Source organism: Watersipora subatra, chromosome 3 (genome assembly GCF_963576615.1).
Source record: "Watersipora subatra chromosome 3, tzWatSuba1.1, whole genome shotgun sequence".
Taxonomy (NCBI): domain Eukaryota; kingdom Metazoa; phylum Bryozoa; class Gymnolaemata; order Cheilostomatida; family Watersiporidae; genus Watersipora; species Watersipora subatra.
Genome location: NC_088710.1, coordinates 65542610 through 65561573, shown reverse-complemented (window position 1 = coordinate 65561573; position 18964 = coordinate 65542610). Strand labels below are relative to the sequence as shown.

General features: G+C 35.8%; 2 protein-coding genes across 2 annotated transcripts in view; one reads left to right on the top strand and one right to left on the bottom strand.

The window, feature by feature from the left end:
- The first annotated feature begins 264 nt into the window (after window positions 1–264).
- Window positions 265–12273, top strand: LOC137390884 (uncharacterized). The gene is made up of 13 exons (XM_068077200.1): window positions 265–344; window positions 893–1002; window positions 1489–1500; window positions 1891–2152; window positions 2397–2557; window positions 5673–5784; window positions 6088–6229; window positions 8427–8581; window positions 10695–10835; window positions 11131–11240; window positions 11369–11462; window positions 11813–11997; window positions 12097–12273. Exons 1-13 carry the CDS (start codon window positions 281–283, stop codon window positions 12250–12252), a joined length of 1704 nt encoding a protein of 567 aa, XP_067933301.1. The 5' UTR covers window positions 265–280; the 3' UTR covers window positions 12253–12273.
- A 2047-nt stretch (window positions 12274–14320) lies between these two features.
- LOC137391460 (uncharacterized) overlaps window positions 14321–18964 on the bottom strand; it is a 6683-nt gene continuing 2039 nt past the window's right edge. The window contains exons 2-6 of the mRNA XM_068077941.1: window positions 18477–18592; window positions 16238–16539; window positions 15790–15913; window positions 15511–15675; window positions 14321–14890 (exon numbers count right to left, since the gene is read on the bottom strand). Of these exons, the coding sequence (XP_067934042.1) occupies window positions 14542–14890; window positions 15511–15675; window positions 15790–15913; window positions 16238–16539; window positions 18477–18532 (996 nt within the window). The 5' untranslated portion in view covers window positions 18533–18592 and the 3' untranslated portion in view covers window positions 14321–14541. The remainder of the gene's footprint in view (window positions 14891–15510; window positions 15676–15789; window positions 15914–16237; window positions 16540–18476; window positions 18593–18964) is intronic.

The following is an 18964-nucleotide window of genomic DNA, read 5'->3' as shown; positions in this document are numbered from 1 at the left end:
GCAGCTTCGTTGATGTAAGAACCAATAAGAACTGACCAATAAGAATTCTACTATAGACCGAGAGCTTTAAAGATTTACAAAGCGAACAGAGCTCCCACAAAACATCATCCTCTATTGACACGGTTTGTGAAGGTTCGAAGCATGGCTATAGCCCAATTTTATCCTCTTCGCATATCGTATAATCTAAACATTTTTTCATGCCATTCACGCAAAGATCGAAAATTCCGATTGTGAGAAGATATGCTCATAGTAGTCGATATTAATAATAGTTAGAAGCAAGATGTCCGCTAGTAAATATGTTTTATGTTTAGTGCTGCTAAACATTTTTGTATTTTCCGTTTTATGTAAGTATTTGTCAGTTATTGATATTAGAACATATGCATAGATCATTAATCACAAAATCTTATTTTTCTTCTACTCAAAACTGTTGTTTCACATAAGGTAGAGACTAAGTAGGTCAGAAAAAATATTGTGTATAATTTGTTGGACATGCTGCTTACACCTAACTTGCTTTCTGGCAGCATTAATTCATCATTTTATTACAATAGTTTTGCAAAGAAGTAAACTTTGAGTTTTATCTTTCGGTAATAACAACAAGACGTGATCATTCAAAGTTTTCAATAAGATATTTTACACGTATAGTTTTCGTTTCGTCTTGATGATTCAAAAAGTATCTATGCAACATGATACACGCAGTTCAATACAGTCGTTTTTGTTTTATATTGCTTCTAAGTGTTTTGTGGCTGCACCAAAACATTAAAAGCAGAGCTTTTATTCTTTTAACGTATACCAAATGGCAATGTAACCTAGACTTAAGTATACATATTGTCGTTCATTGCCATTGTTTTATTACTTTGTTGTAGTAGAATAATCGTTTAGATTGGTGTTTTAGCCTTAGACCCGTACACTGTTATTGCAAAAACATCTCCAATTGTGGATGCTCGGAGAGGAAGCACATTCGAAATACGATGTGATGTAATCAACCGACCAGATGGAAAATCGGTAAGCTTCACGCTAAAGCAGAACAATATTGTAAAACTTGGAAAATACCAAATTGATGGTAGTTGTCGTTTTTTACTGGCTGTAACCCACTTCATTTAAAACTATATTATTGTCCAGTCACATAGAATTTCTCAGCTGTGCAAGAAACTACTAGTTAACTATGGCTTTGGATTTTGCGTAAAAGTAAACCAATAGTTGCAGCATATATGAATCTTTGTACTCTTCATTGATTATCACTGCAGTTATGGTTTGCACTTCTTTCTCCAATTTATCCATTCATATACATACATAGCTTTTCGCTATTTTCCTGGCCAGCTGTTGTGGTCTTCATTTTTTCTGCTTTGCTCATAGTGCACATGTTCCCTGCCAATTATATTATAGACTTTTGCTCACAAAAGGTTTTCTCACTGCATGTTGATGGTTGCTTATTATGTTATGCTGATGACTGGTGCACTCCGTAGAAGCCTGTGATTCAACCTACTGAAGCAGGAATACTTTGTTATTCTTTCATTCATGAAATCTTTTATCACTTAGAACCCTCTGGCACTTCAGGTAAATTTATTGCCGCATTACATCCAACTGGTGGTGGCACGGGTTGCTTTGCTCAAGATATGAAGCCATCCTCCTGGGATATACTTATGATATAAGTCAAGTTTTGTTCAAGTTATTGGCTTAGGTCTTAAAGGTTGTTATGTTAGCACATAGAATAAGCTCTGGGCTAGCTAATTTTTACTAATGTTCCCTTAACTCCTAGGCAAAGGCCATTACTGGTTAAGTGACATCCCAGCTTGTTCCACTTCCCTTCCCTGCTATATACATACTCCTTTCGCTTGGCAGATTAAACATCTGCGGTGTATAGCATGATTGTATTCGTTTACTTTGTTTGAGCTCACAATACTTCATGTAATTTTTAAGACGCGTTGGGAGCGCGAAGGAACAAATTGTTCTGATGGTCAGAATTGTCGAACCCTGATAGCCCAGGATCGACTGCCAATAGATCAACAAAAATATGGACTGAAGTATCAACCCGCAGACACATACTTTCTAATTATAAAGAATGTGGATGAGAGGGATGAAGGACATTATCAGTGTCTCGTTCACGTTACACTATATGTCAGAGTTACGGACACTGTCTTTGTCCGTGTTGTCGGTTAGTGACCCATTCATTGCTTATGCCTCGGATTTAACGATGGTTTAGTGCAAACACCAAGACCAAGAGACATAATTTTGAAAACTTGTCATACTAAGCAGACATTCAGAGAGAGAAATCACTAGTTGAACATATTTATTTGTAATGATCATCATCAACACATCAAATTCCTTTTAACTGTTAACGGTTATTTTAAATAAAACAGCTTGGTTTTGCTTGCAGTGTTTTATTGATCTTGTTACAGAGAAGCCAACAATTGATCCTTTAAAAACGAGTTCTGACCGTTTTGTGACAACTGGGAAGGATGTGGAGCTAACATGCGCTGCCTATGGTCGGCCAACTCCTCTCATCAAGTGGACTCGTGCTGGCAATGGCATGATGCCAGGTGGAGGCTTTGTCAAGCTGGTGAGCATTTAACCTTTAACCTTGCTTTTTTGAATTTTTATTCCAAGCATTGTTTCTCTCATTTTCACATTATAGATGAAACACTAAATGTGCAGAGGTGTGCTACAAATGCTATTGTATGAAAGGAAGTGTGACATGAAAACTTTATACAACATTATACAATTATAACTTTTTCATGTTTGGATTTACGCCAAAATCAATTATAAATTTGCCTCTGCTTTGCTCTATGTGGGATGAATGAATTGTTGGAATGCTGATGATTCTAGACATTTTAATTACTGGGTATGCATTACCTCATATATAGGTACCGTAAAACCTTTATTTTAACGTCATGGTGTTTCTATTTTTCAAACCATTCCACATAGTGGCACTTTATTAGAGGTGGCCTTCAAATAAAAAGCAGTGTTGTATGTTTCAAATACCTCGTCGGACTTTTTTATGATAAATTCCACTATTTCATGGGTTAATCGCATGTTGCCCACATTTTTCACTCTTTCGGGCAGAGCGATATTCACCTTTTCAGATGCAAGAAATGTGTTAACTTACCTCCAACTTGTCGTAGATCTCTAAATAAATATGCCAGGGGAAGCTGATACATGTCTCTACCAGTTGATATTTATTGCTGGCAATTAACTTATGATGATCTTATAGCCTGCGTTGCAATTTGTTAGAGCTTTTAAGTTTTTTATTTCATTCTAAATGTGAAGGCATATTTTCACTCCACTCATTGGTATGTTTGTTACAGTTTTCATTTCAGAACTATATTTAAAGGTTGACTTGCTACAAAATTCACATTACAGTTATTTGATATCAAAAGATTCACCATGTCTTGCTCTGTTGTGTTGTAGGTGCAAAATATATGGGAATGTGATTAAAAGCTCTTAAAAGCTAAAAAACGAACAGTTAATCGCAGCCACACGAGACCGCCGTAGTTTGGATTCCCTTTCCAAAACGGCTCAAATGGGACGTAGTTGTTACAGTATGGTTTCTGTTTACACTTTCATGCAACCTCATTCGTCGAAATATTTTCACAAATATACTTCACACATTCAATAAAACCAGGTCTATTGTTCTTACGCGTCTATTTTATCGTCATTGTAATGCTGTCACTTTTAGCACTGATATCTTATAACTTACCGTAAAAATTCGTTAATCTTTTTAACCTTAGCTCGAAGGAGTACATATCATTGTCTGATAATCATGACGAGCCTGTTAGTCACCTGTGATAATTGAAAAGTGCTGCAAAAATTATTTGCGAAGTATTGGGTCACATGATCAGATTACGACTGGACGATTAGACCAAGCCGAAACAAAACTGTAAAGTAGTGAGCATCTATATTTGATATGGGGTCTTCAGTAAAACCCGAAGTGTTTGTCATAAACTAGTGCTACGATAAGTTTATATTGAGCTTTTTATTGGCCTTTCAATTCACGTGAGAAGATCACGTGACAAGACAATAACCAAACTGTCATGACTATGTCAGAGGAATCAACAGATTCCAATCTACGGCGGCTTTTCGTTTTTGAGCTTTTAAGAGCTTGTAATCACATTTCCACATATTTGGCACCTACAACACAACACAGTAAGACATGGTGAATCTTGTGATACCAAATAACTGTAATGTGAATTTTGTTGCAAGTCAACCTTTAGCAATGTTGCATAAAAGTTCATTGCACTCATTGATATGTTTGCTACAGTTCGCAGCCAAAACTGGCTTTTTATGTGCAATAGAGAAGGAGTTATGAGCGTCAATCCATTGCAAGCCAAGTTTATGTAGCCGCAATGATGCTATCAAATTATATACTATAAATATGCAAGCTTCTAAGTTGTAATAATAAACCATCAAATGCTACAAATATATAATCAAGAACAAGTGTTATAAACAAACCATATTTATAATACATTCAGAAACAAAAATTTACTTTTTTAAAACAAAAATATTAGCTTCGATTGCTCTGTGGTGATCGCTCTCACGTGATCGCCTGTGGCGTTCTGATAGTTGCCTTCGTTTGAAACCAGTTCATATTCATTTTGCTGTTCACACCTTCTACTTCCACAGTGTCTTCTGATCTCAGCTCTTTGTCTGTACAGCTGAGCTAGTCGATATCAGCATCCAAACAATTTTTTAGCAGAGCAAAACATTTACGCGATGCAATTTACACTTTTCGCGCAAATAAAGCGACCCCACGTGTAAACAGAATAGCCTCAAAATTTTAGCTTTAAAATGTGGCAACACAGATTCCATCGTAAACAGGCAACATTTTTTCATATACATAGCTACTATTAGCCTGATAGAGTTACTAATTATTTCTATGCTGTTGCATTCAATGTTTTAACAACAAAACCATATAGCGTACAAAATGGAATTCGATGCGAATAGAAACAACAAACGAATGAATTATTGTCGATGTAATCAAGTCATTACTAGTACAGTTTTGTGGACACTTTTCTACTGATCACTTGCTATTATGGGTTCGTAAAGATCAACAATGTCAGTGGCATTCAAATAGAAGTGGCATTCAATTAAAGAGTGCTGCTCTATTTTTCAACCCTTCTGCCATAGTGGCACTCAAATAAAGATGGTATTCAAATAAAGGTGGTGTTCAAATACAGGTTTTACGATATATAGCAAAAATGGGTAAATTGTACTGTTTTCATAGTTTAAGTGGCGCTACAAATAAGTATCTTTATGTTTGCTGTTTTTGTAATGTTCAAACAAGTTTAATAAAATGCAAAAGTTCAATGAACATAAAAATTTCGACCACAGCACACTTTTGACTTCAATTTCTGAGCACTAGAATTTCAAGAGTTGAGGCTGGATACCAAGTTTAATCATGTTAAATCTCTACTAATTTAGTTGGCATTCTCATCAACCTCTGATCATAATACGGATGATGTAATAAGATATCTCCATCCATGTAGTTGGGCTCAGTCACGCTCCTGCCAAACAAGTTGGCATTTATCTTGGAATAAAAGGTTCAATCGTCTTGTATTGACTATTTGTAGGATTTAAATTGTGGCACATCTGATATTTCATTGTTTATAAATCCACAATGTTTAAAGCTGGTTTGTTCATAGTTTGGCATCTATACCATCGCTTTGTTGCTATTACAGACTCAGAAGCTGACTATCCCAAACATCCAATCGCAGTATCGAGGGCAATACATCTGCACCGCTTCAAACAGTCTCGGCGAAGATAGCAGGATTATTGATATAGACATGAACTGTATGTCGTACTCTCATTACATATGTGATCCTTCTACCCATCATCATGTCATGTTTCTGTAATTTCTCTCTTACAAATTATTTGTCTGTATTTTAATGCCAAAAACCCTTCAAGTCATGAACTTGCGCAGGCTGTTGAGTTGAATTGTTACCCATTGAGCTGATCTTAACGCAAAAGCTAAATAAACACGATAGAATTGATGTCGTTGTTTGTTCTTCACCGCTACAGTTATGTGTTATTTTATCCTTTGGCTTTGTCATATCAGCACATTTCTTAAAAATTCAATATAAATTTATGTTTTAGTTGCACCCGAGGTCACGGCAAGTCCATCTGTTGTTTCACAAAAGGTTGGATACGAGACTCGGTTGTTCTGTCATGTCAGCTCACAGCCCAAGGCAACTGTTTCCTGGTATATCGGGAGCGAGCAAGTCACAGATGCAGATGCGTAAGTGATATTTTCAACATTGAATCCTCCTTTTGTACCTGGCCTGTAAAGCTCGGTCTACAATAAAATTTACTTAGTAGTAGTAATTGTATATTATAAGGTGCCATATAGATAGTCAGATGTTTCTAGTTGCAAAAAAACTGGTACAGATCCATGTATGAAACTTGCTATATATGAACAGGAAATCAGAGTATGCTTAAAGTTGTTTGTGATGTAACATCACAGCATGATTAGAAAACCAGAATACGCAATGGCTGTACGGATGCCAACCTTCCTTCAGTCATCACAATCTTTACTGTAATAATAGTCGTCTGTCTGTCCACGTGAAGAACGTTAGGAAAAAAATTGCTTCGCATGGGTATCGAACTTGGATCTGCCGTTTGCAGCCAAGCGCTTTACCACTGCGCCACTCCACCATCTTTCCAGGTCCAAGAATAATTGCGCACATACTTATTACACATGACAATCTCTCACGATGCATAAGACGGCCAGCATACTAGCTGTTATGCTGTTAAAAATTTAATATTAAAGTATTAAAATTAAATTTAAATATATATTAAAATTTACCAAAAATTAATGTATCATTGATGTTTTTAGCGATAAATTTGTTCTAAACTAAAAGGACAGTTTTCACTGACCGCAGAATTTGGTCACTAGGTCAGAGTTGAATGCTACAGGAAGTCACCCGAGTTTCTCACATGATCAATTACTTCCACGGTTTAATAACAGTAGCTATTGTAGCTTTTTATAAGATACTTTAAACTTGCTATATACCCAAGAATGTATGCAAATCTCCACGCAAAAGTTGCAATGTGTATAAAGACTTAGTCACGTCTGACATTTCAAAATAGGCTCGTATTTATTCAAATGTCCTACTTGCCCTCTTGTGGCTACAGGACTTTTTCAGACATAGTTTAAATTAAAAGGTGTGCAGCGTTTTGGGCAAATCTGGAAGCATGCTGTCAGTTAGTGTACATTTAGCATTAGGTATACTGTATAATGTTTGGTTTCATCAGAAATTTTGTCGTATTTTCATTGTAATAGTTCGTTCCATTAGGTTTATTTAGAAAAGATGACCTATTATCATGCCCACTGGTGGCACATTAAAGCACTGTACTTTTGTGCCATTTCATTTTGTTTAGTTGTAAGATTCAGTAAGAGTTTCTGTCTTAGCTCGTGTAGTTGTTTATTCATGACCATAGGCTTTCTGCTAATAAAACAAGTACAGTAGACGCTACTATAACGTAAATAATCTGTTCCAGGAACATTTATGTTATAGGGAATTTATGTTATAAGAACATTAAAATACATTTTAATTTCCTAATCCGTTTCGAAATCTTTCCAAATTCACCCCTTTGGTCATGCAAAAAAGAAAAAACTTTACTCAACTTTTTTAATTTGTGGACTGTCCCGTAACTGCAGAATTATTGGTTTAAATCAACAACTTTCTCCTTTTTATAATCAATCTCACTGGTTTTATAGACCATGATTGCGGCATGTTTACAACAACTTGATAGGAATTGCACATTTTCTACGTTCATTTACAACAATTTGCTTGTTTTTCTAAACCGTAAAGTCTATTCTGCAAAGTAAAGCTAATAACAAATATTTTGTACGTCTACAATAGGGCAAAACAACAAAAATATTTTTAATATAAAAAGCAGTTCTACTTGTTCGTCGTCTATTACTATTCAGTGTGTCAAGGCTAGGATAAAGATAATTTTCGACGATAGTCCAACTCATGACAATAAGACTGGAAGACCGACGCTGTAACGCCTACACTTACCGATGGCCTTTGTAGTTATGAACAATTGCGCAGCTATCCTATTTGCCTTTTTGTCGACACATTTAATAGCAATCTATTACGACAAACTAGAATGTCACGAAAGTTATATATAATAAAAATAATACGATAATCGCACGGCGTTCTTTCTTCCGCAAGTGCGGCAAAATTAACTAACATTCCAATCGGTTTTGAAAACTCGTCCGACTTGACACTTTACGTTGTATGGAATTTTTTATGTCATAGGAAGCAAAAACTTCACATAACTTTTTTACGTTATCTGGAATTTACGTTATAGGAGGTATACGTTATAGGAGCGTCTACTGTATAAATGAGCGGGCAGCACTCGATGCTTCGATGAAAATTTTTAATCATTTTGTATTCTGCTTGACCGCATTGTTGACTGTTTACCAGGGACAAGTACAAAGTGACCAATTACGATTCAGCATTTGACAACCTTATTTCTAAGCTGACAGTCTACAAAGTAACTGCTACTGAGTTGGCCGCCAACATCAGCTGCGTGGCAACAAACTCTGAAGGAAGAGGCCAGGCTCCCTACAGTATTGAGGGTTTGTGCTGCTTCATATGTTCTTTAGCTTTGTGCTTAAATCTTTTGTATCATCAGCAAACCAAATTGCGCTCACTACCTCTGTTTTTGACGATATGAGCATCTTCTAAATGCTGTTTGTTTATTTACCTCATGAATTCTTTGGCTCGTCAACAATATACTTGCAACACTCATGTTGGTATTTGGTCTTCAGACTAAATTTTTAAATGTTAAGTTTTAAACATGGTAAGAATGCTGATGAGATTTTTTGTGTGTTCGAGCGGAGCTGTAGCCCTGAAATCAAGTTGAGAGATCTCAAGTCATTAATCCTGTACTGTGTATCACATATAAGGTTGCTCATCATCACTGCAATGTCCTCGCTATTTTATTCATTTTAACCAAACTTTAGATAATTCTCGACATTCTAGTTGGGTTTACATAACCTGTATTTGCATGGTGTCTCAGTACATCAGCTTTCAAAGCTCGAGCTACTATGCCATATACGTGTCTCTTTTAACAGAAAAACATGTTATAGAGTGGCTTAAATTTCTTGTATCACAACATTGTTTCACATGGTTTACAGTAAATTTTAGTTTATTGTTAACCATACAAAAACAAAATTGTAGTGCAATAAATTTTTGTAATTATAACTTGTTTTGATCTAGCTCTTGTTTTCAGTTGAGCACTTTATCCGTGAAGTCACCACATTTAAACTGGTTTCATCTTGCAATGCGTATTTTGTGATTTTTTGATCTGTTAATGCTAAGATTATAATAACATCAGCAGTAAAGTGTTTCTATTTCCAGCTGCCGCTGATGTCCAACCAATACCAGGCGCATCCTCTTCAGTTGCTCATCTGTATGCCAGCATTTCTCTACTTACAATAACATTGGGTGCTATTCTATCCTGAGTAGCCATCTTATGCAGTTTCATTCTTTCCATTTTCATATCTCTAGACAGGCAATAATTCTGTCATTCACTGCTGTCAGCCCATTCCATGTTTTACGCTGGCTATTGTATCTCTTACCGGAGTGTTTCAACTTATCCTCAAATTTACTTAGGAATCGAGTGTAACTTGTCACACTCAGAACATATTTTTATATATAGACTCTGAGGTACCTGTTTGTACAGCCTCGTAACGCATTCCAAATTTTAACCATTATATTTTCAACTACTTAAGCTTTTCATTTTTATTGCCAGATAAATGTAATTTACTGTATGCGTTATATTCGTCTATATGACAATTGTATAAAACAAATATGCCTGCAATGATTTTTCAAATTATCATTCTAAGTGAATGCTTCTTTTCAAGAGACCCATATGTACCAGCTATGTCTGTATTGTTGAATAAATTGTGCAAGAGTAACGGTTTTTATTGTAAGCTTGTGAAGATGGCAATAGCAGATTGTGAGAAGTTGTATTGTATTGTTACACGTCAGCCTAGCAGTTCTTGAAAGCACATGCTGCCACTTGTCCTACGTGTACTTGCGTGACACTCTCCTCTCTGACAAGGTATAAATTGAATTCATTGTGCACTCACTTCATCAGTTCTGAGTTTAATCTCGAAGAAGACAGTTCTCTACAGTGTTTAAGAAATTTTGGTGAGTTTGGTATTTTATGTATATATATATATATATACACACGGTTATATTCTATTTATACATAAACTAATAGCAACCTCGGCTTTTCCAGAGATTTATTTCATTTTAACCTGATAGCACAGAGATGAGTGTTTAAGAAGCTGGTTCCTGCGAACCAGACAGAGTTTTAAAACCAAACATTTTGGTGACCTAATAGAAGGCACAAAACTACATTATATGTGTAAATGTTGGAAAAAATTGACCTAAAAATGGAGAAATGCCTAGCATTTGCGCAGAGTAACACGGACAATAACATGCACAAAGACTTGAGTGTGATTTATTAATATAGATGTCTCTGCCCTTTTCAATATTGTGCCATGCTAAAGCTTTTAGATAGCTGATACAAGGATTAGGCAACTAATCTATTGTTTTTTGTTCAATTGCTTAATCTTTATATTCTGGTTGCTCCAAGTATTCCTACTAAATGAAGTGGAATAACCAGGTTATCATGTAATGTTAAAAAGTCTCTACATTTATCATTCATTTATCATGGAGCCAATTGTTGCAGATTTAAGATGTACTTGATAGTAATCTGTTGGTTGGGCCTGCTCACACAGTTAGGGTTTGGAGAGGAAGTGGATGGGCACAGAGTAACCAATGAGGCTATCATAACATTTTCAATTGAGGACTACCAAGGTATGCCATTGGTACACCTATCTACATATACATATATGTGAAGAAAGATGTAAAAAACCTTTGTGTCCAGATTGTTTAACATACGAATGAAAGGCAACTCATCAGCTTTATTCATTACACTTGTCAGTTGGGAAAATATTTTAGTAATTAACTCAATCAAGTCCGTAGTTTCATGCTGTAAACCAGCGGGTTTTCCTACTGCACTATTACAGTACAAGTATGTTTATAATTGACATAAAGATTTATTTAATCAGCGGGACTATTTTTAAAAAAATAGTGGCCCCTTATGTTTTAGGTTCAGGGGAAACACAAGAGGCTTCTATAGAAGTAGCTCTATTTGGAGATGTTGCTCCTATGACAGTCATGAACTTCTTGGGTCTATGCCGAGGTTACAAAAAGAAAGGGGTAAGCATGTATAGGCATCTTTGCTGGCACCCTAAATAATGTCAGATCATTATTTTGTTTAGATTTTTTTTGCAGATCTTAATCTGTAAGTTACAGCTGTACTCTATTGCTGTTGTTGTTTTTTACAGCAATTTCTACATTACGTTGGAACTCCAGTTCATAGAATTGTTCCAGACTTTGTCATCCAGATGGGAGATGTGTTGAAGAAGGATGGTACTGGTGGTATGTATTGTTATATTATTGGTGTCGGTTTGCCTCTGTGTATTTCATGCAATGGTGAACTCCATCTGTAATTAATGTGCAGGTAAAACGAGGCCTGCTGTGCAATACCATTATAGTATAAATAAATACCTAATGTTTGCTTCAATAAAATTACATTGAATTTTATTAACACACCAGATTAGTAACACCTTTTAATATACATTTCTCCCATATTTCACACAGCATAATTATTATAGTATTAGTTATTGAGCGCTAATTTTCTGTCATATTTAACAAAACCAAAAGATCATCTTGAGTAATTCATATCTTTATTAAAAAAAGGTACAATATAGCGTATTTTGTGATTTTAGGTCACAGTATATATGGGCCAACTTATGATGATGAAGAGACCCACCTTAGCCACTTCAGCAAAGGAATTATTGCTATGGCCAACACAGGCAAAAACACCAATGGTTCACAGTTCTACATCACACTCGTAAAAGCTCGCTGGCTTGATAGGAACCATGTTATCTTTGGCAAAGTTATCAAGGGCTTGGTAAGTGCAAACTTACCTTTGTAAAGCATAAAAAATGTTTTTGTAATATATCTTTTGTATGCTTTTGCACTGCTGCTAAAGGTTACTAATTGATTTCAGAACGTTGTGGATGACATTGGGGAGATTCCCTCGAGCAAGGTAACTGCTTTCCCCAAAAAGAAGATAACAATTTCAGGTTGCTCGGAGCTTAGTTCAGACAGGAAGTGGGTAATGTCCGAGGAGCAGATTTACAGCAATGAAGACATAAAAGTTTAGATATTTCCTAGCCGAGTACTTCCTTGCTATGCCCTGTCTGTTTCAATGTATATATATCTTGTCGCAGCAGCTGTTTTATTCATATTACTGCTGAATTGCAAATAATCAATAAAGTTAATGAAATAAAGATTAATAAGCAATATTGATTATGGATTCGATTTTTGAAGGCAGCGTTTAAAAAATGGGCTGTTTATAATTTTTGGGCTTTTGAAATTTGATTGACCGCTTAGTCAATAGGCATAAATATTTAGCCGTGTACCCAAACAATTAGGTACAAGAAAAATATACCTACAATTATGTCTCAAGTAATATTTGTTTTTATGACAAATATTAGGCTTTACAGAAATCCTCTAAGAAAAGACATGCTACGTAAGTGTTTCATTTGAAAAGATATAGAGATGCTCCGTAGGTGCTGTTTGTAGAGCTGAGAGTTTATGGACATGGCACATCAGGATTAAATTTAAGAAGCTATAAAAATGTCTATGACAGATTGAAAAATAGCTAAAGAAATCCAGGAGGGTTTAACTTTGGAAGATATAGGCACGCCCAATGAGGGTCTGACAAATCAGCCTATAGATATGCTATATAAAGATTTGATAGGAAAGGCTCTAGATATGCTTTTTAAGGCTACTAAAACGGTTTTTATTGCATTTGCGTTCTGGTCTATTTTTGCTAAACTCGCTTCCATTCTGAAAAAAGTGGAATAACATTCGACTCTATATTCAGAAATTAGTGAACACTTTGAGTGTAACATATTTCATCCCATGTAGGACGTCTCTCACAAGTACACATGTTTGTTAGCACCAACTTTCACTCTAATTCTGGCTCATTGACCTGGTCAATGTGTTATTCGTAGCAATCCTCACTCGATTAGGTAGCAATCATTAAAAAATAGAAGCCAAACTTTTAATCCCAACATGAGAAGGACATAAAAGTTGTGGTTCCTTTAGCTAACTGTTATATGAGCCGACAACTTCTATGATAGCTCTCACTACACACACACACCTTGCTTGATGACAGAGCTGAAAGCTTCATTGCAGATAGTGGGTTGGACCACTAAACGTTGATTTGCTCTGTCAATGTACCAGATATGCTGCACCTTAACCTATATCTATCTGAGCTAGCTTTTCCAAAATATCAAGAGCTAAGGAACATAACTCTCTCTGCTGGTCAAAGAAGATGTAGAATTTAGGCTAGCGCATTGTCGAGATGTTAGAGTATGAGTGATATCTGCTTCAGTTCTTGGTACAAACTGGACCAAACAAAGCGTGGACTCAAATGTGTATAAATGTTTTTTCTTAATCTACACAATTTATACATTACCAACAAACAGGAAGTTGCAATAATATAGATTAATAAACACTGAGATTTCTATCCAGGCATGGTGGCAGCAACAGTAATATGCTCAAAATTTTATTAGTTTGATCATCATACCTCCAATGTCTTTGCTGTTTTATTCCTTTAATTCAAACTCTAGATAATTCTAGACATTCTAGTTGGGTTTATTAAAGTTTTTTTTCCAGAATTTTCCAACTGCTGTTTTAATCTGACAGTTTTTTTTCTTATCTCAACTTTTATAGGAGTTGGCTATGACTGCTAAACAGTAGTGATACTTCTGATGTGGTAATCACCATTTCCAGCATGCTCGTTATGCAGTCTCCGCAACAGGCTCAAGTGTATATTAGCAATTCTGAATTGTTATCTAATTTTCAATTGGCTTAATTTTTATATAAGCATGCTAATCACAGTACACAAGTACTGTACAGAGCACAAGTACTTGTGTACTGCTAAGCAGTGAACAAGTAATCAGCGCAGCTTCATTGTTTATTCATGACCACAAGAATACCTATCACAGCGGATTGCTGAGAGAGTGTAAGCAATTGCATTTGGCCTTGTTTTACTATTTTTCTGAAAACATATTTGTGTATGCTGTGCTTTAAAGTAGGCTATTCAATATAGCGAGAGGTAGATTATGGTTTTAATATACAAATGTATTATAAAAAATAATCAAATGCAAATAAATTAAGTTTCTTTAAATACAAACACACTGCAAGAAGATGCAGTAGGGTTGAGTATGTCCTTGATAACTTGTAAAGCGCGTTGATCAAAATTGCAAAAAATGACAGTTTGAAACAGTACGATGACAGCAAAGTGCAATACAATAAAAGTATTTTAAAAGTAAATATGTAAAATATAATAAAATCTAATAAATCGCAGGAATGAAAAACACTAGAAGAGTAGTAAAACATACAAAAGATTGTAGTGTAAACAATAAGAACAACATTCGGCTTAGGAAATTCTCAACCTGCCAGTGAAATAGTGATCAGACATGAGAATGGGACAGCTGTTAAACTCAGAAGTATAGTCATAGAACAACACATGCTCCATCGGGTTGTGCCACTCACGCCCTTCATAGCCACATTCTTCTAGTGTAAGATCGTGGGCTAGTTCAGCATCAGCTGAACGTGACTTGTCCCTGAATACTGCAATGGTGCTCGACTGAATGCCAACCTCTGACTTGATGAGTTGAATAAGTCCATAGATTGTGAGGTGTGTGTGCACTACCTTGCTGAAGTGGCATGGGTGTTTTCTTAGGGTATCAGCAAACGTTATCAACATCATGGTCACCTCCGCAAACCTATTAAAAGGTAGCAGGCACTGTCTGAAACGCCTTTGCTAAGGCTAGAAAATTGAAATTTAGTTTTCGCTGAGTTTTCAAAAGTCTGTAAGTTTGAGCAAAGTGTGCAGCAAGCAAGTCTTTCATGGCAAACATTAATAGGCATGCACGAATAGAAATGTGTCTTTTGAGTTCCAAAATTGTTATACAGTACTTTAGCCTGAATTTTATCAGATAAACTGGATAAGCTTTTGTGACCTTTCGGCCTTGAGAAAGTGCAAAGCATAGGTATTCATCTAGCAAGAAACGCATCCAATCAAATCCGATGTTATTTTATAATGTCATCCAACTACAACTAACAATCAATACAAGCCACTGCTCATTCATGAGGGCTCTACTTAATTCTAGTTATAAATCTTAAATATTTGGTTTGGGTCAAGGGTCACGATCAGGTAAAATAAAACTCTCATTATCAATGAGTCACTGTTGACTACTTAACAAGTTGAGCAATAATTTTCTTTGATTAGTTAAAAGGAGAGAGAGAGAGCATTACTCACATTTTTGGTTCTACCATTTACAATTCGTCTAGAGAAACTTGGAAAAGTGACAAATATCTGTGAAGAATGGTAGAATTAACATACTGAATAACAGGTTGTGTTGGGAGCCATAGCCCTACTTTACAGCATGAACAGTGTTGTATATCTTTAGCAGACTGTCCACGAAGCAGCGTGAAGTTTCCTCCTGCATCCTCCTCCTCCTCGCTACCTTCACTACCCTCATCTTGATCACGGTCAATACTCAGCTTCCTAAACATTAGACACGTATCCACTCGGTGTATCTCAATATTCTCAAAGTTATACAAGGAAATGAGGCTATGAATGGCAAAAAGCTACTCAAAAATAACACTTTGTTTGACATACATATAGTGTCGTAGTCCTTCTTTTAACAGCGTGTAATCGATCTCTCCACTATTCTCACAGTCAAGTAATTTACAGAGAAGATGAACCTCGACCATATTCATTGGACAATCCAAGTCATACAGCGCTGAAATTAAATAGAAGCATTACTTCAATACTGTTACATAATAGTCTTAACTGTTAATAAATTTGCGTTCAAAATCAAATCAATTTCAAATCAAACCAATTGCAAATCAAATCAAGTGCAAATCAAATAAATTGCCAATCAAATCAATCGCAAATCAAGTCAGTTGAAAATCAAATCAATTGCAATTCAGATTTCATATCAATTACATGATCTAATATGCAGTAGCTCCAGTAAAAATAGACATATTACTACCAACTGCTACTACTTCCAAGAAGCGATGCTGAGTTTGCTGGCAAATTGCAAGATATACCCAAGAATATTTACCTGATTTCATATCGTCGTAAGTAACTACGCCATCTTCAGAGATGTCATTTCTTGCAAACCTCTCTTTCAATTTTTGTCCATGTCTCACTAGCCAAGCATCAGCAGTCTGAACAAAGTGCTCAAAACTCTTTTGATTAGCTTTAAGCTTTTCCACGCCTTTCTCAAGTTTTATTAGTTTTTTTTCGGCAATCGATATCTTTCCTTTCTTCAAGCCTTTTTTCTTTTTACCGCTTTTTGGCACACTATTTGCTGCCGTACCATCGCTATCAGCAACTTGTCCTTCAACATGAGTGGGCTCACTACTAAAAATCAACAATAACCCCTTATATATACATATTTATACTGAGTAAAACTGAATAATATGTGACCCAGGCAGTCAGAATGTACAATCGTGCTAAAACCACATTTTTGAGTTATTTAAAGAATTGAAATCAGCAGATTCTGAGGATTTTAACGCATTTTAAATCGGATTATTTATGCCCAGGTTATGCAAGATTTAGTAGAGAAGGTCTCGTGATGAACTAGAACTGTTGTTTTAAGTTTAAGCAGGATAAAGTTGGTGATTCATGAACTGTAAATCATGGTATTTGTTTACAAATCAAAATGTCATAGCAACTGACCACTTAATCTCAACCTATATTGACGAAACCTGGCATTTTCTACAATAAAACCCTGAAAAAGATGATGGTTGCATTTTTATTCCAATTCGATTGACGGTTGACCTCCCAAAGGTCATGGTAAGGTTAACAATATATGTGGCTAAAAGCTCACCGTCCTGAAGTTTTTTTATTAAAAGGGTATGCTTCAAACTGAGCACTTCTCATCAAGCTATATTGCTATGACTGCATATAATCACAGTCCAACAACTTAACAAAGTGCTGGAAGTGCATTCAGATTTGTCCACCTATACAGAAGGTCATGGTAAGGTCAAGGAAAAGTGACAACAGGGGGCATCAGGATGCGGAAATAACAACCCGTCAAGTGACCATTCAATCTAGATCTCTTTTTATGTAGTTTAACACTCACACAGTGTAGCACGAGTACGCTGCAGAGATTTATTGTAGTGCATTGGAGGGGTTTGTTTATTATGCTAGTGGCAATTTGTCCCAACACAACCATGTTCAATGTTTCCTTCGGCAATTCTTGATACATAGTTCTAATGAGGCTTAATCGTTCAGACGACATAAAACTAGCGCATAATTCCCTATATTTGCACTCACTTATTAGTTTGATGTCAACAGCTAGAATAAGAATGTTATCAGCAGTGATAGGCTGATCTTTGATAGGCGGTAATTTGATTTAATTCATTAGGATGACCGTTATTACTCGCATTATCGTTAGCAGCCTCATATTGCGTAAGAAGCTGTATTTCTAAGGTTGCCCTATTATCACAACCCTCCCTCATCATTGCTTTCACTATGATCTGAGGCAGCTGACTCAGATTCTAAGTAGAAATACTCATCTAAATTAATAGCAGCAACGAGCCGTAATTTTGCGATGGTTTTATTTTGTTCTAGCCTGAAGCATCAAAACAGGAAATAGCCACATACATGCGCTCACCCGTAGTTGGAGCCTATATTTATGATCTTGGGTTATGAGAAATTCCATAGCAACCACCGATATGGGCATAGTTAAATGGCAATTATGGCTTTATGATTGGTCAGACACAAAAATAAACAAGACCACGTGAAAGAGCAGGGTTTAATGCACTATAAACCACTGTTTACTAAAATAGTGACGGTGAATCATACAATAGCGTAAAGCATGCTTATCGTGCTATTGTGAACAATCCAATTACCGCACGATTGTACATTCTGACGGCCGGGGTCACATATGTTCTGCAATGAGTTCTCGATTGTCCAACCTTCTATCCCTGAAAAACAGTCCATAACATACAGTGATCTTGACTGATATATGCTACATACTAATATTTATATTATCAAATCATGATTGAGTTTTCGTCTAAAAGTTTTAAATTTGTACAGAAGGTCCTGTGGTAAATAGTGTCTAAAACTGTATCTGGTCAGCTTTTGAGTTTAATATTTTTAAACGCTAATCATCCTCTGGTTTTACTGCAAACGAAAAGCTTGCAAAGTTGTATACATTACTAGACGTAGGTAACTGCATATAAATTCAAATTCTGTTTTAGAGGCTTTCAATATTCAGGTCTTTTTCATACAAATGCAACTGAAATCAAGCCATAATTTGCTAGGCCCAGATTAAGAGTAAAATTGCATACCTGCTTCTCGTAGATGACTTTTTTTTCTTAGAAGATTTTTTCTTTTTACCAACCATAATAACAGAATATGCTGGTGAGATTGTAGTCAATGTGTTGAAAGACAATTGTCAAAGAATCTAAAAAAAGTAAAAAGTTATATATATGCGCATATAATACAAACGTATGTATATGCATGTAGATATACGCATCTATACATATGTACGTATATATATTTAGAATTTAGAATTCAGCCTGATGAGAACATAGACTACACCTTCAAGACTGACAGTACCTTAAAGCTAAGTATACAATATTTCTCAAACTAATTATATATGTACTAGTATATACATATACTGGTATGTATATACATATATATATCAGATGTGGCTTGGCCAAATACCGGCAACAGTCAACACAAGTGAGTTGCAAAAAGGCGCGTTAATGGGAAGGGCTAAAATCTTGAAACGAGTGCTCAAACTCCCAGCTCTCTGGTAGAAGACCTGGGCTTG